The sequence below is a fragment of the Panthera pardus genome, unplaced genomic scaffold, assembly GCF_024362965.1.
Source record: "Panthera pardus isolate Hobbes unplaced genomic scaffold, ASM2436296v1 HiC_scaffold_22, whole genome shotgun sequence".
NCBI classification, from domain to species: domain Eukaryota; kingdom Metazoa; phylum Chordata; class Mammalia; order Carnivora; family Felidae; genus Panthera; species Panthera pardus.
In genome coordinates this window covers 59464584-59491440 of record NW_026526788.1, presented here as the reverse complement: position 1 = coordinate 59491440, position 26857 = coordinate 59464584, and the positions used below count along the sequence as shown (strand labels likewise).

The 26857-nt window shown below is 48.3% G+C and overlaps 1 protein-coding gene across 2 annotated transcripts in view; it reads left to right on the top strand.

The window, feature by feature from the left end:
• FBXW4 (F-box and WD repeat domain containing 4) overlaps positions 1-26857 on the top strand; it is an 80424-nt gene that overhangs the window by 17225 nt on the left and 36342 nt on the right. For both annotated transcript variants that reach the window (XM_019459203.2, XM_019459212.2), the window contains exons 2-5: positions 1761-1856; positions 4479-4664; positions 5129-5261; positions 10167-10261. In XM_019459203.2, the coding sequence (XP_019314748.2) occupies positions 1761-1856; positions 4479-4664; positions 5129-5261; positions 10167-10261 (510 nt within the window). The remainder of the gene's footprint in view (positions 1-1760; positions 1857-4478; positions 4665-5128; positions 5262-10166; positions 10262-26857) is intronic.

Here is a 26857-nt window from a genome sequence, read left to right as displayed (position 1 = left end):
CAATGAACATTTTAGTGTATTTGTGTTATCATGCATTTCAAAGTGAGTTGCAGATATCAGTACATTCCACCTGTAAACACTACAGTATGCATGCATACAATTGACTCGTACATATATTAGTTTATGGGTTTATATACAGGGGCTCCTGGGTGGCTCAGTCGGTTAAGCGTTTGACTTCGGGTCAGGTCATGGTCTCATGTTTCGTAAGTTCAAGTTCCACATCGGGCTCCATGCTGACAGTGCAGAGCGTGACGGTGCGGAGCCTGCTTGGATTCTCTCTTTTCCTTTCTCTCTGCCACTCCCCTGTGCATGTGCTCTCTTTCTCTCTCTCTCAAAAATAAATAAATAAACTTAATATTATATACAGCAAAATGCTCAAACTTTAATCTTAAGTGTATCATTTGGGGCATTTTTTTTCCATTTGGTGCATTTTTCGACAAATGCATATACACCTGTGTAACCCAAATCCCTTTAAGATTTAGACACAGAATGTTGCTCCAGAAAGTTTCTACATGTTTCTTCCCAGTCAGTCCCCTTCCCAGTGGTAGGGTTCCCAGTGGTAATCACTATTCTGATTCTTCCACCATAGATTAGTTATCCTTCTTAATAATGCTTCACAATATCCTTCACATAATAATAATCCTTCCCAATATCCTTCACATAAATGGAATCATACAACATGAACTCTTTTGTGTAAGGTTGCTTTCATTCAGCTTTTGAGATTCACCCACATTACTGTGTATATCAATAGTACTTTGCTTTTTATTGCTGAGTAGCATTCCATGGAAGAATATACATCATGGGGTGTTTGGCCATTCTTCTGATGGCTGCCTGGGCTCTTTTCAACTTTGGGCTCTTACTACTAAAGTTCCTGTGAACATTCTTGTGCAAGTCTTTTTGTGGGTGTATGCTTTCTCCTGGGTATTTGCTAGGTCATAGAGTAGGTATATGTTTGGATTTATAATAAACTGTCAGACATTTTTCCATAATGGCTCTACCATTTTGCTATGCCACCAAGATTGTAGGAGAGTTCCTTACTGGCCTTCAAAAAATATATATGCATATATATATATGTGTGTGTGTGTGTGTGTGTGTGTATAATTATATGTACACATATAAATACATATACAATATATACATATACATATGTATACAGTTATACATATGTATTTATAATTTCTTAGTATTTTCTGGATATAAGCCCTTTGTCAGATATATATTTTGTGAACACTTTCCCCCAGAATGTGGTGTGTATATTCATTGTGGTAAGCAAAAATTTTAAATTTTGATGAAGTCTCATTCATTAGAGTTTTCTTGTATGCTATTGCTTTCTGTGTCTTAAGAGACCTTTTCCCAGGCCCCAAGTTGCAGAAATATTTTGATATATTTTCCTCTATCAGCTTTATAGTTTTAGATTTCATGTTTAAATCTATTTTGAATTAATTTTTCTATATGGTGTGAGGTAGGAGTCAGAGTTTACTTTTTTCCTTATGGATAGCCAGTAGTTCCAGCACTGTTATCCTTTCTCCATTAGATCGCTTTGGCATCACTATAGACACTGTAAAGGACAGGCTCTTCTTGGCTTTCTTGGTTATCCCAGTGTGGAGAGAGAAAAGTTAATCCTTTCTCATGTCCTAACCCTGTCACTTATATCTAGATATATTCCAGATACTCCCAAGTTCTACCTCATAAGCCTATGGAATTTTCTCTGGTTGGCAATGAGTTGTAGTGACTGGATTATCTGTTCTGTCTGCACACAGGATGGCCAATGTCCCAGTGAAGGAACGGGTGAAGGTGTCTCAGAACTGGAGGTTGGGGCGCTGCCGAGAGGGGATTCTGCTGAAGTGGAGATGCAGGTAAGTAGCCTCTTGATTCTTTTTTTAAAATTTAATGTTTATTCATGTTTAAAAGAGAGAGCGTGAGTGAGGGAAGGGTGGGGGGGGGGGGCGGGGACAGAGGATCCAAAGTGGGCTCTGCGCTGACAGCAGAGAGCCTGATGCAGGGCTCGAACTCATGACCTGTGAGATCATGACCTGAGCCAAAGTCAGATGCTCAACCGAGTGAGCCACCCAGGTACTCCTTGACTCTTTCAAAGCTACCTGGAACAGAAAAGCATGCTGGGAAGTAAAAATATCTGGTCTTAGCTGGAGTGTAAATGTGCCTGTCTTGGGTGGTGTGGCACTGGTGATCCTTTAAACATCACAAAGCAGGCATCAGAGGGACAATTTTTTTCACATTGGTAAAAATTGCCATCAAATGTGCTTTATTTAAACAAATTCCACACGTTTATGATTATAAAAATAACAAATGTTTATTGTAGAGATTTGAAAAAATAGAAGTTTGAAGAAAATAAAACTTACATATAATGCAACCACTCAGAGGTAACCCCTATTAACTTACCTCATCAAAAGAGTTAAATGAAGCCAGTATTTCAACCCATCTTGTTTTATAATTATTTTTCTTTAAATCTACTCTACAGAGCTATGCTTCACTCCTGGTGTCTGTTAGCCCTCTCCCCTACTTTATTAAGAAGGCAAAATAGGATCTAAAGGCTTGGCTGTAGATGTTACGGGAGATAGAACTCAGAACTGCTAGGAAATTTAGACAGTGGCTTTGGACTGCTAATGCCACAAATCTTATGCTTCATTGATGCTACATTATTTCATAGTTATCATCTGACTCCCTGCCAAGCAAGTGCTCCTCGATGATTGGTCGGAATGGTTAAGGAGCATCGTGGTTCCTCATTCCAGGTTGACCTGTGCTTGTGCTGAGAGATACTGACCGGCTTCTTCATCTGATGACCCCTTCTCTCTTGCTTGTGTCCAGTTCCTGCTGTTTTCATGGCTGGTGGTGGCTGTGAATTATGTGGGGGTACTGGTCGTGGTGGTGACTGTAGAGAAACTACTAGGGAGAAAGACGGATTTTTATGATGAAAAACTGTACTCTCTGCTTCCCGCTTTTGCCTTTTAATATCAGAAAGTAGAGTTTATTTCTCTATCAAGATTTTGTCCCTGACGTCTTTTTTGGGGCTGGTTTCAAAGCAGTTTGGCAAATAAACACACAAAGCAGTTACCAGGCTGCCCCGGGATTCTCCACCGTTCACCTGGCATGAACCTGGTTTCTTGTCCTCGGCAAATGGCTGTTTACCAGATGGCTCTACACACATGCATTCCAACCCCTTCTGCTTGCTCCCCACTTGAGTGTGCCACAAACTCGTGCAAGGGGATGTTGAAGAGGGAAGTGCATAATGAGTGAGAATGTAGGCATCGCTATCTACTCAACACATGTTCTATATAATATATGCACACACTTGTAAAAACCTCCTGAGCAGAAACTCAGCTACTACAAAGTCCAAGCTGCATTTAATGGCCCGTCAAGTCAATTTGCAGAACTTTTCCACATTCCCATGACGCTTGTATTAAGGAGTCTGGGGAAGAAACACAGCCCAGTTTGCTCAGACAGGCTTGGCAGTGGGAGATGGTGTCTCTGTAAATGGGGATGAATCAGCCGTCCCTAAGCCTTGCTTGGGACCTGGTAGCTCCAGAACTCCTCCATAGAGTAGGACAGGCTGCTGGGTTGTCTGCCTTGGGGAAGGGGCTTAGTCCCCACCAGAGAGCCTGGGGTCTGGCAGAGTCTTCTTTCTTCTTGAGGCTCACTCTGTGCCATGGGACTGGCCTGTGGCTTCTAAACTTTCTTCCTTTTGCTGGATTGTGGAGGGAATCTTTGACTACTTGTGGATTTCTCTTATCAGCTGCCTGGGAGAGCTGACTATTTCTCCATAACCCCTGAACTGTAGCGGACTGCTGCGAAGCCGTTTTTCCATTGCCCCACTTACCCTCTAATACCGAAACATAGATATCCCCTGTGTGGAGCTGGATATGTAACCAGTACATTAGCATCCTTTCCTAAATGGCTTTATTCCTTTCACTTATAAATGGCCCCTTTGCTCTAGCGGGATAAGGGAATGGGGCTTCTCAGGGCTCACTCTTCTCTTTTCTCCATCTGCTCTGTTGGGGAAGAGGTATGTATGGGAGTCTTGGAACCTCGAAACTTATCACTTAACACTTCAAATCAGTGAGGATGTGTAATGAAAGAAAATCACTTTCTCTGGGTGGAAGATTTGTTTTTGACCCTGTCCATGCCCCAGTCATTATAGTCGCTGAGCTCTGCCTCCCCAAAAGAAATCTAAGTTGCCAGTAATTCAGGTCTTAAGCATTTTCCCATTAAAAGTGATATCTGATTGGTCGTTTAATTCTGACTCTGTTTTAGAAAGTCCAGAGAAGATTAGGTTACTACAAAGCTCAGTCTCTCTAGTTGTCTGAGGGTAGCCTACGGGGAGGTAATTTTAAAGGAGAGGAGGGGGGTAAAGTGCAGGTTATTCTCACTACGTTGAGAATAGGTCAGCCTCTCTAAAGATTGGAGTCAACTTTTCATGCTGTATCTTGATGATCTTTAAATTGTGTTTTATATCTCTGCAGTCAGATGCCCTGGATGCAGCTAGAAGGTGATTCTCTGTACATATCCCAGGCTAATTTCATCCTGGCCTATCAGTTCCGCCCAGATGGTGCCAGCTTGAACCGTCGGCCCCTGGGAGTCTTTGCTGGGCATGATGAGGACGTTTGCCACTTTGTGCTGGCCAACTCGCATATTATCAGTGCAGGAGGGTAAGTGCCGCAGAGTTCTCCTCCTTCTTCCTTAGCATTCTTCAGGGAACTTCTGCCTGCCTGCCTCTCGCTTTTCTGTCTCAACTCCAAAGGGATGAGGAGGGAGACCATAAGAAGAGGGAGTGTTTTGGTTTTTTTTTTTTCCATTTGAAGCAGAGAGATTTACCAAAGACACTTAATAGGGTTAGCCAGAGAAGGAAAACAGGAAGAGCCTTTAATGAAAAGTGAAGCTGGTTGTGATACTCTCGAGGGGGAAATTTGTTTTGTCTCTCAGCTCTGTTCAGCCCCAAGTGTACTGAGGAAGTAAAGTTATCTCGAAGCTCAGCACCTTATTTTGAGCTGAGTTGCCTAAAACTTAGCAGATTTGGACATCACTAGAGACTCGGGCTGCTTCCGTAGCTTTGTTCTCTTCTGACAGAGAGAATAATTGGCTATTGGGGATGGGCTCCTTATTTCTCTCCTAGAGATGGGAAGATTGGTGTTCATAAGATTCATAGCACCTTCACTGTCAAGTACTCGGCTCATGAACAGGAGGTGAACTGTGTGGATTGCAGAGGGGGCATCATCGTGAGCGGCTCCAGGGACAGGACGGCCAAGGTGAGTGGTGTCCCCCTTAGGTACTGTTATTCCCTCCTGTCTATAGGGAGTGGGGTGGGAGAGGGTGGATAGGGCCTTGAGTCTTGGGATTGGCTGAGGGCATTGGGTGGGGGCAGCAGGGGGACAACACGATAAAGGACTCACTTATGTGCCTCTGGCATGCGGCTGGCCATGCCAGGCTACATCCCTGCCAGCTGGCCTGAGAAAGGAGTGGACAGTGGCTGGGAAGCTTGCCACTCACTTGAAATGTGGCGTGAACTCAAAAACAGAGGGCCTGGCCAGCTTTTCCTCCCTGAGCTGAATTTCCTCAAGTTTGTGGGTTGAGTTCTGACCCCAATATTTTATTTTAAAATCTCCCTCCTTTTGCTTGCTTTCTGTTTAGGGAGGTTAATTTTTCACCACCTTGTTTATAAGCAATCAGGCTGATAATTAAAATGTGTTTTTACTGCTTCTCTGGAGAGTGATGTGGTCAGTAAGCAGTAGAAAGATGAGGAGAGAAAGGCGTTTTTGGTGCGTCATTGCCAAACTGCCTGGTCTACGGTCAGACATCTGCCAAGGCAAAACAGAATGAGGTTGAGAAGTAGTGTGACCTCTGCTTTATGGACTCCACTCACCCACGTTTGGGTCAAACAGGCCTCCACCCATGACACAGAGAAGAACTTCTGTCTCCACCCCTGTGTCCCGCAGCCCCAGGCAGGGCCCGCACACGCCTGGTCCTTTGGGGCTGCTGTGGGAACTCTGCTGACAATTAAGCTGAGGTGCAGGAGGCCTGGTAGTATCTTACTCGCCTGTTTCCTCTCAGCATCTGGAGATCATAGCGCCAACAGGAGCAAGATGCCTGTTCGTGTCAGCAAACGGGCCTCTGAGACACCTAGGGAGGGTCTCAGGAGAGGGCAGTGGCGCTTTTTATTCACTAGCTTTTCTGACTCCATGTACCCTCTGGTGATTACTCCTTCCTATAAACATGCCACCAATTGATATAAAAAGAAGGGCTACGTATGTTCCTTTCTATTTACGGAAGCTTCTCCTCCCTTGGCTGTTTTCTTCCTAACACTTTGCATTCTGTCAGAGAGACATGCTCACCAGCACAGGAAGCCTGAGAAAAATCCAGAAAACCTTTGAACTAACTCGGAAACTGAAGTTCCTATTGCCTGTTTCCCATTCCGTCCACCCTATCCTTACTTCAGGGTTCTGATTGGTCGCTGTCGTTTTACCATTCCTTGAAAAGACACTGGCCTTAACTTGCTGTACTCCTCAGAAATCAATTGGCATAAAAATCTTTTTGGCACATGTGGCCTAAATATTCCCATCTCCTGGCATCTTCCTGTCATGGCTTCGAGCTTCCCCTGGCTCCTCCTTCTCAGTGACGTCTCTTCTAGTCTCTTCTCTGTGGTCTGATACCCAGAGCAGCATAAACTAAGCTTTATGACCACAGGTAGCAATTCAGGGGGATGGGCTGCTATTCTAGTCAGGGGACAGCATCTTTATTTGGGATATTGGATTTGTTTCATGCTTGAAGTACCAACACAACCCCATTTAGTGGATTCGATTTTTTTTTAAGCGTTAAAACAGGTACTTTCTAAATTCTAAAATTGTCACTGCAGCACATCGTATTCCTTTTGAGGATTTCTTTGAAGACAGTGACAGAATTCTCCCCCCGGGTTCTTCACCTCCAGAAAACTGGTCGGCTATCTACGGGCTCCCTGGTGACTTCTGGGCCCGCTCATCTTTTCAGACTTCTGGATGCTGCTTCTGTTCCCGCTATGTGGTTGTCTTTGCCTCTAGCCGCCTTCGTCTTCCTGACCCATTTCCACGCTACCCACAGCCAGTCTTTTCTAGCCAGGTTTCCATGGCTTTTCGGTGGCTTCTGCAGTTCTGTAGCTGCTTCTAATATGCCCAAACCTATGCAAGAACTTAGGCAAACTCATGTTTGCCTGTAAAGATCTATAGCCTGTTTGTTGGGAGTTCCCCCAGATAGCTACTGTGTTTTAGAAAAGAGATTGTTTTATTGGGGTGAAAGGAACTAAAACATTTTCTTCGTAAGACTTCTGAGTTCTGAGTTAGCGACTGCTCAGATTCTTCCTCTCCCTGCCCCTCCCCGCCCCTGCCAACCCTACTTTCAAGCTTATTGAGACTCTGTTTGGATTGCCCCTCTGGGCTTTAGTGAGGCCAGCCCCATCCTGAGATGTGATAGGAATGTAGGAATGTTCTTCGTGGGCCTGGGCTGGTTCTGACCATTCTTTCATTGCCTCCTTATTTCTCTGTTCTTTCATTCATTCTTTTAAGTGCCAACTGTATGCAGGGCTTAGTGTACAAGGCAGTAGGGTTTTTCAAAGGTAAGGAAGAGACTGCCCCTCTTTTTAAGGGGAGCTGAGATGTGCGTGCAGTGGCTGCGAAGCTGAGGGGAAGTGGCCAGGACTGTCAAGTGTAAGCCTCTAGGGCCAGAGAGTTCAGGGGTGGAGAGATCACATCTGCCTTGAAAGGGGAGAATTTATGAAGGAGGGAACATTTGAACTTGGTTTGTTTTTTCTTTTTCTTCTTGTAGTTATTTTTCAATGCATAGGTTTGCTTGTTTGTTTTGTAACTGTATACAGTGTAACCAGGCACGATGCTAAGCCCTTTACATTTGTTCATTTTCTCCTTTTATCCTTTAGGTTAATTTTATCCCTACATAATTATGCTTGTAATATATTGTGGATAGCCAATATACCCTACTGTATCTACTTTATTTTATAAAGTTTCCTATTATTATTACAAATTATTTGTGTCATCTTTAATGGCTTAATAAGTAATAAGAACCACCATTGTTGGGTGCCTAATCCCTTCCAAACGCTGTGCTATTACTGTGCCAGGTGCTTTATACATATCTTGACATTTCTGTAGCCCTCAAAAGATAGATATTATTTCCCATTCTACACACGAGGAAACTGAGGCTAAGAAGTCTTGAAATATCCCTAAGATCAGAGATGATAAGTAACAACTGGGTTCAAACCCAAATGGGTCTGATTCTAAAGCCCATGCGTGCTCTTTCTGCAACCATAGGCTGCAGGGAATATTTTTACCACACAGGCTTCTCTTTGTTTTAGAATTATTTTCTTAGGATAGAATCTCAGCAAGAGAATTACTGAGTGTAAGGCTTCGGTCATTTTAAGGGTCCTGATACATATTGTCAACTGCTTCTTAAAAGGACTATGTGAATGCCCACCTCCACTGAGATATGTCTTTTCCAGGGAAGGGTTTGTTTTGGATTTGACCACTGAGGGTGAAAGTGTGGTCAGCATATTGTTGTCAACTCCTGTCCCTCAGGCATCATGACACTCGGGTTTGTGGCTTTCCCAACATCGGCTCAGAATTGGCAACATGCCTCCTGAGCCACTCCCGGAGGCCAGGAACCTTGTTCTGTGGTTTGTACGGTGTTGGAATCCACCAGCCCGTCCCGGGGGAGGGGGGGTGGGGGTGGCACTGGTGAGTCCAGGACTGGAGTTGTCCCCATAGATGTTGTAATCAGAGTCCTTAGTGTCTCCTCACCTTCCAACCCGCCTCCTAGGGAGTTCGCATCTGAGGAAAGGCAAACCACTCTTCCAGGCCTGGACTATCTGAAAGAAGACAGTAGAAACGCCTCTAGTTACTAGCAAAGGGGCCTGATTGTAGATCCGGAAGAGTAAGCCAGCATCATGGCACTCCAGGAAAGTTGTGGTATTCACTTTTGTTTTCTGCCCCTCCTTGTTCAGAATCTTCTTAAGTTTATTTTCTTTTCCCTGTGTTGGAAATAACTCATATATACCTTTTATACATACACAAGATCGAAAACACTTTCTCCTTTTATGGGGAAGACATGTCATGTGACCCCAAGAAGGCAAGACCACCCCCACTCCATCACCTGCCCCTTAAATTCAAGGAATGTTTCCTGAAAGTTCTTCCATCTAAGGTCCTGACTGGCTTTTGTGTGTTCCCCTTATAGCACGGCAGGGACCTTGAGAGGTCATTGATCCATCTGGCTGCCCCAGGATCCCTCCTTGGCTGCTGTCTGGGACAGCCCTGTACATTTGAGGCTTCCTTTCTGTTTGGTTAGAGGCTTATTTCCCTGACTGTGTCATCTAGGGTTGGGTGAGGTGAGGGGGGCCTTGTGCTTAATGGGAGATTTCTAAATGCACTGGCTGCTGAGAGGGCTCCCTGAGTGTTGATTAGAGTTAAGCCCGGAGTGGCTGCTAATGTACATTCCTGACTGATAGGGACCAGATAATGTGCTCCAAGCAATATTTTTAACCTGTAGGAGATATGGAAGCTTAAAAGAGTTAAGCTTTTCTGCTACTTTTGGTGACACTAGGTGCTAAATTCCCTGCCGACATGAATAGCACTGGATCCTGGGCATTATCAACAAACAAACAAGAACATACCACCTTCGTGCCTAGAAGCCTCTCTTCTTCCTCCGTTCTCCCCTTCTCTTGTGTCTTCCTTTTTGCTCCTCTCTCTTAATTCTGCTGTGATTCTGTCTTTGTTCCCCCATACTGTGCCTTGATCATCATCCTTCTCCCTACCTCCCAAAGGAAAATCTGGGTGAGAGATAGGAAAGAGGAAAACCCACCAGCACGAGGAGGTTGTTGAGAGAGGCAAGCCGCACCTGCTCACCCGGCTTCATCACGTCTCAGCTGGAGTGTGGAGCTCCTGATTCCCTGCTATAAAATTGGGTGGTGAAGAGAGCTCTCAAGTGGATGTTGAGGAGGGCGGTTCTGCCTGGGAGTCAGGTAGGCGAGCCGGAGGCTGGGGAAGCCTCTCGGCTCATACGTTGAGCTCTGTGTCTGCAGGACAGAGAGGATTCTCCACTTCCCCACCGCCCTGGGGATGCTCACCCCACGTCCCAATCCCAGGCGATGCTGACGAGAGCATCTCTTCTGCTGTTTCCAGGTATGGCCTTTGGCATCAGGCCGGCTGGGGCAGTGCTTACACACCATCCAGACCGAAGACCGAGTCTGGTCCATTGCTATCAGCCCATTACTCAGGTAAGGGAGACGTTTTTGGATATGGTTTTGTCCTGTATAATAATGCTTTTATTTTATGAGGTTGGGTGGGCTAGAAAGCTCGTCCACCTGTATATTCTAGGTTGCTTTAAGCCTCTCTCCTGGAGATTTTGAAAATCCTCCAGAGACCTAAGGTGTGTGGCTCACATCATATATGTGTGAGGTGGAGACAACATCCCAGGGGCTAACTTCCTGGGCGTCTACCCCAGAAACGGTGAAGGAAAAGATACTGTTAAAATGTAACTGACTCCAGTTGTTACAAGAGTGCCCCTTCTGCAGCATATGCTCTCTGGAGTCGCTTCCAAAGCAGAGGCCTGTTAGCACTCCTGGGAAGTGACCACACCGGCCAACCTGCTCTCACAACCCACATCTGTGGTTTGTTCCCCTTGGAAAATGTCTTCTAGAGTATCGCTTACAGAGCTGAGTCATCCGGAGAGGCGTGGGGCCCATGTCCAATTGGGCCCTCATCCAGAGACATGTATGTGGGGTAGATTGAGCATCATAGCAGACATGCCAAATTTTTGGTGGTAGCCTTACCTTCCCCCTTGGCCTGTCTGTATTTCTGTGGCTTCACCTCTAAGTGAGTGAGCTTTGCATCCTGACTTCTGCTTTCCAGGCTTTCTTGAACCAAGGCAGAGTCTCTCTCCTCCCCAGCAGGGTACATAGACTCCCTCCTGCACCTGCTCCATCAGACGGTTTGTTTTTCTAGGGTCTTCCCCCTCACTGCCTTCGTCCCTGACTCCCCACCTAACGAGCAGTGGGAAAGCTGGGGGGCTGCCACTCTCCTGCCCTGGGTTTAAGTCTGTCGCTCGTTTTACGAGAGAGTGGGTTCCCCACCTTGCTCAGCCCCCTTCAGCCTCTTTCTCCTTACTCCACGGAGCCTGCACCCCTCCTCCTGCCCCCTTCTGCAACTCCCTTTCAAATTTTTTTTCTTTCTAAAGAATTAGAGCCGATTAGCCACGTCATTAATTCTTCAATTTGACGGCTGATATAGCAGGACCTGAAACACACTGCTGACCCCAGAGAATGGAGACCCCGTTCCTTAGCATATTGACGATGAGAGAAGTTAATTAAAATTCCACAGAGCGGAGGTGTCGGCTAACCTATAAACCTGTCGCTGTTCAGAACAAATCATTCTAGCAATCCTAGGAAAGCGGGAAGGCAAGACCAGCAGGGAGTAGAGAGGCCTAAGTGTGTGGGAGCGGAGGGCGGAGAACAGAGCCGTTGAGCACTGTCCTCTCCGCAGTTTCTTTCCACTGCTGCCCGTTTGAAAGCCAGTTGGTCAGGCTTGGGGGCCTGTGGGCTGGGTATGTGTGAGGACTGAAGGGACCTGTGGGAGGTGGCAGATGGGCTGGTGACTGCCCTGTGGACTTCTGCTGGCTTTGGACTAGGGAGAGCTGGGGTGGGGCCGGTGGTAGAGGGGAAACCCTTCAGGGCTGGAGATTGAGGCCAAAGAACACGGCCAGGCCCTCTCAGCACCCCATCCCTTAGTCCTCTACTCCGGCCACCTCTCTGGAATGTGGTGGGCTACCCTTTCACAGTAGAACACGTGTTGAAGCACGTGTTCACTTTAACAGTTGAAGATTGTGTCTGTGAAAGAGGTTGAGGACAGAGTCTAGCCCGTCATTAAGAAGCCTTTTCGAATACAGTAAACGGAGTTTTTTTTGGCCACAACTTGCAGACTGGCTTTGAGGAAGGACTTAGCTTTCAGACAGTACTAGCATTAATCTACCACAGCCAGCACTACCAGCTGCTGCTGAGCATTCGCCATTCGCCCTGTGTCAGAACCTTTGCCGAGTCCTTGATATGCTTCATCTTCAGTGAAAACCTGGGTCTTTTGTTTTCTCATTCTCCTTCAGAGGCTTCTTGTCCTCTTGGTGGCCTGCCTTGGCCCTAGGGTGACGCTCGCTCACTACCGACCGGACCATAGTTGTTCGAGATGACCGCTTCCCCAGCTTGACTCTTTGAAAATAGTTTGCACTTGGGGCCATGTCTTTACTAGAGGGCCATGGTATATGCTGCTATTCTCTCTACCCCCATTTTCTTTTACCCTGAAAAGTACTGGGATAGGGATGTTTCATCCTATTATTAGATCCATTTCTTCTCCCTGCGTCCATGAGTTTGAACCTTTCAATGAGCTCATCCATTTTCCCAGTCTGGGGAGACACTGCCTCCTAGCCTCGGGGTCTGTGCTGGAACACTGGGGTTCTGCTTTGCCACCACCAGCAGGGTAGCCTCGGGAAGCCGTGCCCTTCTCTGAGCCTGTTTCCCCAACTATTAAATGAGAATACAGTTTCCTTTATAGGCTTTACCAGATTATTGTGAAGATGACCTGAAATAATGAGTAAGAAAATGCTCTGCAAAGCCAGAAGGGCTATCTCCTTATGGCAACCAGAATCTCTCCTCTTGGGGACAGCCTTTGTTTCAAGGCTTTAGTTGCTGTCTCTCACATCTCCAGCTTTGCCGGGGGCTTCTCCTGGCCCTCCTGGAGTTCCCCTCCTCCTCAGCAGTCTTCTTGAGGTGGGAACTCTGCAGGAATCTCTTTCCTTCCCCCCCACCCCCATAGTGTTTCTGTCCTCGCTGTCTTCTCTTCCCCTCCCCGCCACCCTCTCTGTTGAGTATGGTCGTTGGTATGTATGAGTATGGTCGCAAGTGTGGCCACTAATGGGATGTGACCATGAACTTCTCACGAAGAACATGAGTGGAGGTGGGCAGCAGCTGTCCTCTAGGTCAGGTGTCCCTGGGTTACCCGACGACTTCCCAGTCTCTCACTGCTCCCTTGTACCTCTCTTTAGAAGGCACCTGAATGGTTAGGAGACCTGCTGCATCCCTTTTCTCAATCTGTTTGTTCTGTTGAAAACCATTTGTGAGAGCTTTGCGTCGTATTTATCAAGATGCTGGGGCTGCCTGCCTTCTTTCCTTATGCGTGTGCTTAGACACTTGTAGCAGGAAGCAGGAAACCTCAAGCCTCTGGCTTTATTTGAGGTGCTCCTGCTGGGAGAAAGCAGGTATTCCGTCTCATGTCCAAATGTCACCTTTCCTTCCTTCCATGACCTTGAGTTCTTGATCCGTAAACAGCCATGGAGGGTGATATTTAATACCAGATATGTGCTTAGAGCTGTGTTTAGGTACTCAAAACCACAGAAGGAAAACCAGTAGTCTCCACAGGAGGGTGGCAGACAAGGACCTTTTTCTCTACCTCTTGTGTGCCCTCCTACCCGTCTTCTTGCCCTGACGCCAATAATCCTGTTTTTAAGATTCATGACTTACAGGTGAAGCCCTCCTGTAGCGGAGGCCCAGCCTGGAGCTTTTGATGAGTGAGAGAAGGGCTGTGGGAGGCTCACCTGCGGTGGGAGGGTATATGTCTGGGTATGACTGCGGATCTCACAAACAACCTCCCCAGGTCACGTTGGATGCTGAGCACTTTTCCATGAGTAACACAGAAACGCAGAGTTTTAAAAATGTGCAATAAGTTTTGTTGCCACTTAAAAATTATTTCCAAAAGGAAACTATTTCCAGCTGAATAAAGTTGGCCAACACTCAAGAGTGAGGAAATACAGAACTGTTGAAGACTCCATTTCCTTCCCTCTGACTTTCTATCCCTTCCTTCCTTCCTTCTTTCCTTCCTTCCTCACTCCCTGTGTAATGACTGTACTTGGTATGTGGAAGCGCCTGTGAGGATCCTACTCCGTGGCGGGGTGAGATGGGCGTGTTGCTGTAATGGCTCCCAGCTGATGCTAAGTGCTCAAAACTCAGCCATCTCTGGTTGAGGGGGAAGGGGGTACCACCACCACCACGCCCCTCCCCCGCAGAGGGAGAAATTGAGGCCCAGGGAAGGCGGACTCGGGGCACACGTGGCATGGGGCAGAAGAGGCGGCAGTTGGTGCTCAGGCCTCCAGCCTGTGGCCCGTACTGTGGTGCGGAGGGCTGGCCACAAGGCAGGCCCCAGGTCGCTGCTGTGCCTTCATCCACCGGCATGGTGGACGGAAGTTGTGGCCCTTGAAAGGCTCTTGGGGCCTGAAGAACATTCTCTCTTCCTCGAGGCCCGAGTTGAGGTGGAAGGGTTGGGGGGAGGCCCTACGTCCTCGAGGCCTGGGCTCAATCAGGCAGCCGTGAGTGCTTGTACCATCCCAGGGGTGTGAGCGCTCGTCGAACTCTGGTTTGCACAGCGGGGGTGGGACCCTAGTGGTGAAATGAATCCGGAGACCCACTTGTCCTGTTTGCCTGCTAGGGGAAGAGTAAGGAGCCCACAGCTCCCCCTTCCTCTGCAGACACCATTTTTATTGCCCTCCAGGAGAAAGGAGGGGTTCCGCAGAATCCTTTCCCCATCTCCCAACAACACTTGCTATCGTGTGAGTGAGTGTGGTCAGGAAGGCTTCCCAGGACACTTGGGTTTTAATCCCTTCTCTCGTGTTTCTGTCATTGGGGAAATACATGAGTGGTATAGGTGTAGAAAATTGACTTTGCTGTGTTATTAAATATACAATATAATTTTGTGTAACTTTGCTCACTGTGGTGGCCTGTTTGTTTTTTGGGGGAATAGTCCAAGTCTGCATGAAATGTACCGATTCAAATTTGTAAAGTGAGTTGAGGCCTCTGGGGGGTTTTGATGGAGGAGCGGCCCCCTCTTGCTTCATTTCTCCCAGAGGTGAGGGAGAGTCTGGAAGGAAAGCAATCACTGTGTACTGTTCGGGGAGAGGGTGGGTTTCTGGGGAGAGCAGGGTGTTTGTTCCAGCGGCTACAGGGTTTACTGTGTGTTGTGTGTGTGGTAAACGCATATTCACCAGCCTGTTGAAATACACCTTTCTTTAGTGAAAAGTAATTGCATCTGGCATTTTCTCTGACTGAGAAGTTTGAAAGATTGGAAAAAGAGACAGCCAACTTTCAGTTTGGATTCTTTTGGTTGCCAGTGGCTCAGCAAGCCTTTGGCCCTAGACTTCATAACAGAGCTTTTAGGGGAAGATGAGTCAAAAGTAAAGGTTGTCTCTCTGAATTTTGCCTTTTCTGGTTGGCGATGGAGAGCTGGGTTGTGAAGAGGATTCCAATCTTGATAACCTGAAGAAAGACTCTGATGGCTGGCTGACTGTCTTGCTTTACGTTGTGGCTTGGCCTGTGGCCGACTTGATCTTTCCATCCTGCCTTCCCAGGACCGGGGCAGGGGGAAGCTTCCTCTGGGGCCTGTCTAGGAAAAAGAGACCTTCCCTAAGCAAGGAACGGCTCAGTGTCCTCCTTTGCCAGGCTCGGAGCACACAAGAGGGAGCCTTCTGCACGTGGTGGTCCTGGATGAGAGAGTCAGAGGCACAAAGACACCAGGGAGGGGCCAGGGGCTGGTTGGAAGAGGAGGTGTGTGACACCTGGAGAAAGGAGGAAGCTCTGGGTAATCCTAGATGGGTCCCCTGGTCCAGCCTGAAATGACTGTAAGTTGGAAAAGGATCAGCGTAGGGATCCAGTTGAATCGGAGTCTAGTCCTGCTGAATCTCTAGGGTGGCGGGTGCCGCACAGAGTTCACTGCCCGTGCCGAGCCAAGCCTCTCTGGCGGGTGCGAGTGTATCCATCAGTAGCAAAGATGAGATGCCACAGGGGTGGGTTTCACTTCCTCAAGACCCTGGATTTCTGCCACTACCCAGGGCAGGACGGGCACAGGGAGGCTCATGTGCTGAGCTGCTGGCCTGAGACCAGCAACCCAACCAGCCCTGGCTGGCCCGGGACCTGTGTGTGGGAGCCACTGCTTCCCTGGCCAGCAAGGTTGGCTCAGTTGTCAAGAGCTGACTTAAATAAAACACCACAAATAGAAACAGAGGCTACTGCAGAAGATGGGATACTGCAGGTGCAGAGTCGTGCACCGAGACCCTACCTGTCCTGACAGGGATACGTTTCCGTCCCTCAGTCTCTGTTAACTTCTTTGTTTCTCCATCTCTCTGTCTGTCTCTGTCCCTCTCCCTCCCTATCTCTCTCTCTGTCTACATACCTAAGCACTGTTATGTGCTGGACCCTGGGGAAGCGACAGTGAACTAGACAGCACTGTGTGACCTCAGCTGGGGGGCACAGCACATCGGAGGGGCAGGTCTTCCTGCCTTTCTCCCGCTGCCTGCCCCTCCTGGCTCGGGTCCCCGCCTGCACCGCTGTTTCTTCTAGTCCTCCCTCATCAGGAAGAGACCATGTCCTCTCCCTGCCTCAGCCGCAGCTGACTTCTCCGGGCTGTGTGCGCAGCGTGCCTGTGTTTTTTCCGCCTTTGATCACTGTTCTGCCAACAGATAATTTAGCAATCACATCCCAAGGTGGAAGCACGGAGTTAATGTTAAAATTAGTTGTTTTTTTTTTTTTTTTTAATACTCTTTAAACTTTAGTGGGTGATGAGGCAGAGAGGGAGGCGGGAGGGTGAAGGGGAGCCATAAATTCTGTAGCTGGTGTAGCTGTTCTCTGAGCAGCCGGGAAGCCTCTGATGTCTCCACAGCACTTTCATTAACATTTAAATTAAGGGTTTGTTTTCCAGTCTGTTTTATAGGCTGGGACCTTTCATGGCCTGTCACATGCACCCCCTCCTCCTCCGTTCCCTCCCCCCCCCCCCTCCCCGCAAGTGTGTAATTGTAGCCACTGCTCTATCCTAACTGGGCTGCAGCCGGAGTTCAAAGGGAATTCCTGGAGATGGAGCTCTGGAGGAACAAGGTGTAACAGTCAGGATGTGGGTGTTCCTTCTGAGCTGAAGGTGCTGTGGAGGAGCTCTTTCTCCTCTGGTCTGACCTGTGCTTTCTTCTGCTCTTTCAAGGGACACACTTCAATCTGACCCTGACCCCTCCCTCCCCTTCCTTCCCTGGGGCCACAGGGTGTGTGGGAAAGGGTGCACCCATAAGTGCTTTCTCCTCTATCACAAGTTAGGGCCTAGGACAGATGGTTCTAAGATACAGATCTTCATGCTTATCTTCCTCCTTTTGATGTGTGTGTGTGTGTGTGTGTGTGTGTGTGTGTGCGCGCGCGCGCGGGCGCGCATGCCCGCGCGTCCAGGATACTTCCTCCTCAGAGAAGCAACAATATAAAAGAGATTGCCATCTGAGAAGAATTTATAATAGGGCCCTTTGCTCCTAAAAAGTGCATTCTAGCACAGCCGGATACCGTATGTAGTTGTTAGCTCTGAATGTACACATTTGAAATAGCTTACTGATTTAGGAGACCGTCTGAGACCTGTTCTCCAAGGTTTCGGCATTCAGAGGAAGGAAGCTCTTCTACACCCTCGACGGAGTGAGTTTTTTTTTTCCTTAATTTTTTTTTTTAATGTTTAGTTATTTTTGAGAGAGAAGGAGACAGAGTGTGAGCGGGGGAGGGGCAGAGAGAGAGAGGGAGACACAGAATCCGAAGCAGGCTCCAGGCTCTGAGCTGTCTGCACAGAGCCTGTTGTGGGGCTCGAACCCACAAACTGTGAGATCATGACCCGAGCCGAAGTCAATGCTTAACCGACTGAGCCACCCAGGTGCGGCCAGAGTGAGTTGTTTCTAAGCTTCCTTTCATACTGGTATATCTGACAGCATTTGGGGGTGTTTTGAAAAGACATCCCTGCTCTGGTCTCTGTCCTCCCTATCAGCATCCTGTTGATGTGTAGATGATGAGAATGTGTCCCAAACACCCCAAAGCATCTCCTTAGTTCATAGCTGCTGCTCACCAGCCGGAGTCCCTCTCTAGACAGTGTTAAGAGGGGCATTGGGTGTCTTTCCTTCTGTTCAGAGGCTGAGAATCCTCTTTCCCTTGGAGCCCTGACCTTATTGCTTGAGTCACCGTATCTTTGCTCCTTCCTTCATGAATCCACTCAAACCATCCGTGACTTATTTGCAGGATTCAAGATAGTTGAGTGTCTTGTCCTCCTGTTCCAGGTAACCTCGTCAACAGGTGGACACCCTCATGCCTGGAGTCCTGCCCAAGAGGAGTGCGGGAGGAGCAGGGGCGACCCCTGTGCAGGTGCTGCTGGGCTCAGGTTGCAGGCTGGTGTCCGGGCCCCGCCTGGTGGTGATTAATCTGGGACACGGGCCGGCAGAGGCCCAGCCAGGGCAGCTTTGGTCCCTCACTGTGAAGACCTTTGGCTCGGACACTGAACTGATCTCTGTAGCCTGCTTCGGCTTGAGTTTGATCTGTCAAGGCTAAAGAGGAACCTGATGGTGGGGCGGAAACTTCCAGCCCTGTCTGACTTATGGCACTGATCCGTTCCAATGGCCCTGTCATGATAATACTCGTATATTTAAGAAGATTTCCCCACCTGTTAGCTGTAACACTCAGATCAGTCAAAAGAGGCACCTTCATGAAATCTCTGTGCTTTTAGTTTCTTAGGCCAATGGTACTTACACTTGTACGCAGATTGGGGGGTGGGGTAGGGTTTGTACTGGGCCCAGGTGAAAAAGGCATTGATGGGATGTGGCCGGATCAGTAGCATAATGTATGTTTGTGTACTGGGGGAGGAGGGTCATGTCAGGGGGAAGGATCACCCCATCCTCCTGTAAGTAGGTGGCTCTCAGGCCATTTGGGGCAGATTTTGGTATTCAGTTTGGAGTCAAGTCTTAAGTGCCTTGTTTTCCTTTTCATTTTAAACCACATTTTTGGAAAAGGTGTCCCTCTCTCCCTCACTGCCTTTCCATCTACCAGAGTCCTGGTTCCTGGGCTCTGCAGCTGGCAGTCCACAGTATCCACTGTATTTCCTTCCTTCTCTGAGTTCAGGACAGTCCCACATGGGCCTACTTGGTCATGGGATTAAGACCCACCCAAGAACAGGATTTCTGCTGCTCATGGCCGTTTTTGTGTGTCAGTTCCATTATTCTAGTACTTCCATTGGGGGGTTAGGAGCTGGGGACCTAAGAACTGGGACATTTTCCTCACACCATCAGAAAAAGAAGAGACCCCGACATGCATGGCGGCAGTGGAATATGTTGACGCCACTGATCTGAGGAACGGCCTGTAAAGATGCTCAGAAGGCCTGTGTTGACTCTGACTCTAAATTTGCTGTGCTGACTAGAGCTTTTACATATGACAACACTAACGGATGCTTGATGCCTCAGCAAGCCAACCGATATATTCGGCTCTTCCTTCAGATGGACACTGAGGGGACTTTGGCAGCGTGGACTAGACATCTAATCCTTGCGTCTCTCTAGCGGTTTCTTGATCAGGACTCTCTCAAAGTTTCAGATTGTGAACTTTTGGGGTTTTCTTTCCTGTCTTGTGTAAGAGTGCTATGCCCGTGTGCTACTGATGAAACCCCCATGCCCCTGGGGTGCCCTGTTAAGCTGACTCCTCAAGATCCTTGCCCTCTTTCCCGCTTGTTAATGCTCCTTTTTCTGACCAGGGCACTTTCGTAAGGCGTAGTTTGTGACCTGGTCTGTGGTACCTTGTCGGATTGGCTTGGCTCAGACCGAAGGTGCTGGCAAGAGAGGGAAAAGTGGAGGAAGGAGGAGGGAGGTGGGAGGGGAGTATGTGCATGAAGAAGCCATGGTAATTGCAAAGGGAATATTAGTCCAAAAGCTGCTGGCCCAGGAAATTGCTTTCTGCAGAAGCTTTCCTTTTTCATAGTTTCCAATGCAAATTTAAAACATGAATGGTGCACAAAAAAGTACAGGGGGGGCAGATGGAGTGCCAGTTGGATGTGATAACATCCAAAATCTCGAGCAGAGTCTTAATTGCAAGAGAGAATCTCAAGTCAGGAGAGAGAAACTTGTAGGAGATTAAAATAATTATAAATCGTATTTTGCTCTGACCCGCTCCCCTCCCCAAACAGGTACACATACATATATCCTTTCCATGTTCTTGTGTTCAGACTCGTCTGTTCTTGCTCAGCTTATGCTGCTGTCTCCAACTCTGCTCCTTCCTACAGTCAAGTCCTAATCCAGCTTTTCGAGCAATGGTCATGGTGGTCATGGTATAGTATTTGGTCTTCACAGCAGGTTGGAAACAGCAGCCCCATCTAAAGTTGGTGCACTTCAGACAACGTGCACACTGTTCCTGGGGACTGGAGCCGTGGAAATGTGCGGGCTGAAGAACACACATCTTGAAGGCAGGAGCTTGCTTACTTTGAGAAGGCGTTAAAGCCAAGGCTCTTCAGCTTCTGCTTTCTCTGGCCCTCTTCACACTGTGAGTACACTTGACGAAGTATAACGTGGGGTCCCTGGGGTTAGTAAGCTTGATGAAGTATAATGTGCAGTCACTGGGCCTTTTTTCTCTCTTGATTTCCTATGCTTCATCTGTCCCATCTAGAGAGGTGTGGCTTTCTGCTTCTAGGCTGGAGACACTTAATGTCTAGTTGCCTCTGGATACTTTGGCGATGGTGGAGGTGGGGATAGGCAGGGAATGAGCATGACTTTCATATGCTGGCAGAGCAATTAATTGGTCAGGTGGGAAGCTTCAGACTGGCTTTTTTCTAGGAGCTGAGCTAGACAGGAAGTCACAAAGAGAGGCCAGAGGCAAGAGCTTTTCAAGTACAAATATGCCCCAGTAGTAGAGACACTGTGCAACTTTGAGGTTGCTTCCCCTCCTTTCTGTGTGTCCCTCTTGCACATGTTACAAACACTGGCTGAACAGATAGGGAAGGAAAAGTTGAGCTCTGTTGGGTAAAGTGAAATGTACCCTTTCTGCTGTGGCCACCATGAGTGTTCCTCTGTCCCTTCTTCATTGATGAGGGAATTTTGAAAGAGAGATTAGCTTGTCTTGCCCTGGGTCAGTCCTGTGGTACCTGGGCAAAACTCTGGAGTCTCAGGAGCACAGTCCCCCTATAGGATGCTTCTAGATTTAATCAGCCACCGCTTAGCACATGCTTCTCACCCTGAACTTGCTGCACCATGGCCTTCAGAGGCTATGGAGAGGATCCAGCTCAGAGCATGTGACCTCCTGTCTATTTTCTGAGGACTCTCATGCAGGTGCTTCTTTTCCTCCTGTTACTTTCTGCCTGTTGCGGTCATATCTTTAGCTGTCCTGGCCAAGGCTGGGCCCCTTCTTACTTAGGCCTAAATAGGAGGAGACCAAGTGAGTGATTGGGCTAGGGTCCTATGGTGAATGACCCAAGAGAAGGGTCAGCTGGACATGGGTGAGATCTGTTACATATGGCCAAGAGAGAGGGACACATGAGTTAATGTGTTTGAAACACCCTACTTTCCCAGCCAGCTTGAATCTCCTTAATATCCAGGGTGAGCTGTGGTTGAGAATAAAAATAAAAAATTAACAGGAAAAAAAATACAGATTATTCAAAGGATTCTTCCACTTGTTAGAGGTCTGTGGCCAGGAAAATCCTTTGCAGGCGGGTAAGGGTGGATCCAGGAATAAGAGGGAAAGTTAGAGTTTTAAAACTTCATTAGTTTGGCAGTGACTGCCCAAATAAAACATGAAAACCTTTTGACACACAAATTCCACATCTAGGAATTTATCCTAAGGCAACAGCCAGACAAGTGTGCAAGACGCATGTATAAAGACTAACATTAAGGACACGTAAGTGTCCATTAATAGGGGTCTGGTTAAGTATCTTATGGTACATTCACTCAATAGAAGACCACGTAGCCATTGAAAGGATGATATAGATATGTTTATTGACCCCAAAAGATGTCATGACCTATTATTAAATGAAAACGAGGTCACAAAATAATATAATAGTTATTTGACTAGGTCTTCAGACTAATTTCTTATGTAATGGATTTGTGCTGACATTTTTTCTGGCATTTAAGTTTTTTATAATGAGCAAAAACGTAAAGTGCATTTAAATGTCAATTTCAGTATCTGGCATCTATAGACAGAATCTTTTTTTTTTTCTTTATATAGTTATTTAAATTAAGGGTGCATAGACCTACATTTAATTTTTTTATTTTAAACAGCCATATTGGGGCACCTAGGTGGCTCAGTCGGTTAAACATCCTACTTCAACTCGGGTCATGATCTCGCGGTTCGTGGGTTCGAGCCTGCATCGGGCTCTGTGCTGACAGCTCAGAGCCTGGAGCCTGCTTCGGATTCTATGTCTCCCTCTCTGTCTGCCCCTCCCCTGCTTGTGTGCGCAGGCACGCGCTCTCTCTCAAATTAATACAGCTTTTTTTTTTTTTTTTTGAAAGTTTTAAGTATAATTTACATGCCATAAAATTTGTCCATTTTAATATCCAATCGAAGTATACAATTCCATGGTTTTGGTCAATATACAGAGTTGTACAACCATCACCACAGTTCAGGTTAGAATATTTCCATCACCTTGCAAAGATCCTTCTTTACATTTGCAGCATTAAACATGGTTTCATGCTTGGGACCTTTTGTGGGGAAAGAAGCTAAAATATTGGAATTTTAAAAAAGGGGTATATCAGAACTGTTTTTCTGTGTAATGCACATCTCTGAGTGCCTGCCTTATGGATGTTTCGAGAATGCTGCTGTGTGCAAGGTCACATGGGAAGCATGAAGCCCAAGAGACCTTTTTTACTACCCAGGAGCTTATAGTCCAGTAGGGACAACAGCGCGTGTACTCAGACAACAATTTATTCCTGGGTACATGCAGTGTGAGTGCCATCATCTGCCAGGATTATTAATGGAAAATTGGGGAAAGCAGTAGTAGTCTTCTAGTTGAACTAGGGGAGCTTTCTGGGTGGCATGGAATTTGAAGTGGGACTTAAGGGTGGCTCTGTTTACACTGCAGAGGGGAACTTGAGGCACCGGACTAGTGGAGCAAAGGGAGGGTAAGGAATGGGGAAGCTCAGTGTAAGCTTGGGGGTTCAGAGCAGACCAGTCTGGCTGGCTGGCTTGGGGTTTGTAAAGGAGTGGTGGGCAGTGAGTCTGGAGGGGACATTTGGGGTGTGGTTTGGGGGGCTTTGAGGAGCAGTCTGACTTTAACCTGAAGATGGGAGGTTGCCCTTGGAAGACTTGTGACCAGATTAAAGCAGTTACAGGATTAATGTGGTTGAACGGTACATAGGATTCTTTGGATGGGGAGAGACTGATGCTCTTTGGATACTTTTCCAGGAGTATGGTTTGTAAGCGGTAAGACTCTGGGCTCGAAGGGAGAGTAGGAAGACAGCCTTGGATTTAGGAAGAGCTCAGTGGTCACAACTGCACGTGGTGGAGAGGGAAGGGACACACATGAGTTCCTCTCTGAGCCTGCCTGATAAATGAAGGCCTGTTTTGTTTTGTTTTTTTTTTTAATTTTTAATGTTTATTTTTGAGAGACAGAGAGAGACCGAGCACGAGCAGGGAGGGGCAGAGCGAGAGGGAGACACAGAATCTGAAGCAGGCTCCAGGCTCTGAGCTGTCAGCGCAGAGCCCGACGGGGCTTGAACTCACAAACTGTCAGATCATGACCTGAGCTGAAGTCAGACACCTAACCGACTGAGCCACCCAGGCGCCCCAAGAAGGCCTGGTTTTGACCAAACTGAGTTCTGTCTTAGACATGTGGGTCTGAGGCAGTAATGGGACAAGTCAGGTAGCTGTGACCAGCGACAGCCAGGGATGGTGGCCTTGGAGCTCAGACATGGGCTGGAGACGTGGAAGGCATCAGGATGGAGACAACAGCTGAAATACGACGAGGGATTAGCACCAAAGGAAAGCTCAGAAATCAAGACAGCTGGGCCAGGAGAAACCAAGAGGCCAAAGGTACCATCAGAGAGGCAGGAAAAGTAGGAGCTGAGAGAGAGTCGCGCATTTGGTAAAAGTGGGTGGTGGACAACTTACGTACATTAATTGATCCTCCCCATTTGATGTGGTAGACAAGATACGTAGGGTAAAAGTGCACAGCCTTGATATTGATGCACAGAGATTTGCAAGCATTTTCTTTTCCTTGCTGGATTGAAGCACTGCGTACTTTTCAAAGCACGGTAAATACCAAGTTTTGTTTTCTCTCAAGTTCTATCCTCTGGCTCTTGTTCTGTTCTCTATTGTTCTACCCCATGGACGTTTTCCTTGAGGGTGGCCTACAGTGGGCTTGGTAATTTTCCCCTCAGCTCACAGAACCACTCAGCCCCAGTTGGGTTTTGGAGGGTCAGCAGCTGAGCTAGAGGACCTAAGTGACAAAGTGAGGGGGTGTCCTTTCTGGTTTTCTCCCATGTTGTTTGCTCCATGTATAATGGTGTTCAGGGCAGAGACAGAGGCCGATTGAGGAGAAAGTAAGAAGCCAGCCGACTACTTTGCCATTTGGAGCAATCTGGCATCAGGGCCGCCGGGGCTGCCCAGGTTCTGGGCTTGCTTGGGCAACTCTGCCTGTCTGAAATCTTTTTCTTTCAAGGGAATTAAATAGAAACTTTCAAATCCTCCTCAGGTTCTTTGGGGGTAGTAATTCCATGGGGCTTGTCATTTGTGTTTGAAGCTAGTGGTGAGGAGGGCGGAGTGAGGAGAAGCGAGGGGGTGGAGATGGGAAGCAGAGAAGGAATCAGAGAGAGAAATTTTATTGAGGGAGAGTTTGCTGGGTTTATGGGAGGGAATCTCTCCCCTCCTCCCCATTCGGATTTGAAAGGGCCGGTGAATCTTTGATTAGGTGCAGGTCAAAAGAATTTACACATTGTGACCTTAATAACTAGAGGTGATTGGCAGGCGGGCTGTGGGGAGGGGGCCGCGGGTCCCTTTCATCTCACTTAGCACAGAGGAGAGACAATGGGCCCGCCGATTTTCCTTGTTGTCCCTTGTTTGAAAAGGTCTGGTGTCTCTACTAGGTACCTGTGACACGGGGGTCTTGATTGGGGTCTCATAAAGGCCCCTGTCAGTATGTCCAAAGGCCAAGAGTACAAAAGCAAGCAGTGGGTGGGGGTCTCAGCTGACCACTGAAGAAGGGAGGGGAGGGCCTGGGAGGCAGTGGAGGGAGAAGCAACCCCCGAGGGGAGCCCTTATAGAAGGAGGGGAGGAGGGGGGCAGAGAAGGGCCATTTTTGTCCCTAACTCATCAAGCACATCTGCAGAATTGTCCAGGCTGCTGCCTCCCGGTTTCAAAAGAAAAAAATGATCGTTTGATAAACCGTCCCTGATTCACCACTTTCTCACAAGGGTGGGAGACCCAGCCCTGACCTCTGTATGATTTCACATCAGGACCAGGCTTTCTTTCCCCCACCCCCAAATTGCTAGAGAAACTTTGAAATGTATCCTGTGGCTTTCTCTCTCCCTTCTTCAAGCCCCCCACCCCCATTTCCCACCCTCTCCACCCCACTGGCCTCTGTTTTCTCCCTGGGCGCTCCGGAGTGTAGGCGAGTAATTAGTCCCCTCTTTCTGGGGCACAATGAAGCCAGGGTGTTTGGCGGGCCCCTTCCCACCGCTCACAGAGCCGGGGGCCTGGGGGGAAGGACCAGGTGGCATGTGCAGTGTGTTCCAGGCCTGTACAATCGCTGGGGCACAGGGCCGGGGGCTCAGGGACTAGTGTGCTCCTGCTTCTCGAAGGAATGTGCAGAGGCGCATGCATTAATGGTCCCCACACAATGCTCGCTTTTTTTTTTTTTTTTTTTTTCTAGGCAGAGGCATCTTCCCTGTGAAAAGGTTGCTGGGCTTCGGAGCCCAGGCGGGAGCTTTGGCCACCGTGATGGCGTTATTTCCCACCCTGCGCTTAGTGGCTTGGAGCTAACATGGGAGACCAACAGGCCGCGTCTCCCGAGAGCCCGATCTTTGTATCTGATGTGTGCTCCCCCTCTGCCCTGTCAGTTTTGTGTGTTCACGGAGTGTTGATTTTAATGCGGGCCTGTGTCGGGCCGAGAGGCCAGGCTGGGGGGGGCCGCAGGTCTTTGTCTTGCAGGGGCTCTTCTTCTTGGAGGGTCTTCGGCCCTGGAGGCAAGTGGCAGATTTGAGAGGTAGGGTGAGATGCCAACTCTAGCTGGCAGAGGGTCCCCCCCATCCATGCGTCTGTCACAGACCACCGTGGGGTGCCTAGAAAACAAGAGCACCTTGGGATGTTTGGGCACACGCTTGCCTGCCCCCCCCAACCCCTTGAGGGGGGCAGTTAGTTCTACCGTGTAGGGCTGCCAGCTTGAAACGAGTTACACCCCCCTTGTGACTGAGTCTGGCAGAAGCACAGATTGTGAGCCTTGGGGAGTCAGGGCGGGGCCCTGTCTGCAGGGGTTTGGGGAGGTGGGGGCAGGCAGGGGGCATGCTGGGAGAGCACAAGTCTGCCGTGGACGACTACCTAGCGATTGATAAGGGTCAGGAGAGAACAGGACCAGCCAGAAAAGAGGCAAAGTGTCTGGGGGAACATCTGCAAATCTCAAATGTTCCTCTCCAGCACTGGAGGGAGGAGTCCCGAGAACCTTGGGACAGGATGGGAGGTATTTTCCCCAGTGAGGAGAACTGGGGCCTCTCATAGGTACAACCACTGGGGACTGTCTGACAGGATGTCTTCTGTCTTTATCATTCACCTCACTGCATCAGGGGTTGGGGGAAAGGGTCTTTACCCGTTCTGAGCTCCTGGTCTTGCTGAGAGGCAAGATGTGTACGCATGCCTCTGGGAGAGGAGGCTCTGGGAGCATCAGCCTTGATGTGGCCTGCTCTCCTTCTGGGGAAGGGGAATTGCAGGGGTACCTCTGAGTCGGGGAGCCAGTGACTGAGGGCATGGCCAGCCCATGGCCCTGGCATCTGATGTGGCGCTAGAGGCCTTCCACTGAGGAATTGGGGTTTTTAGAAAGGG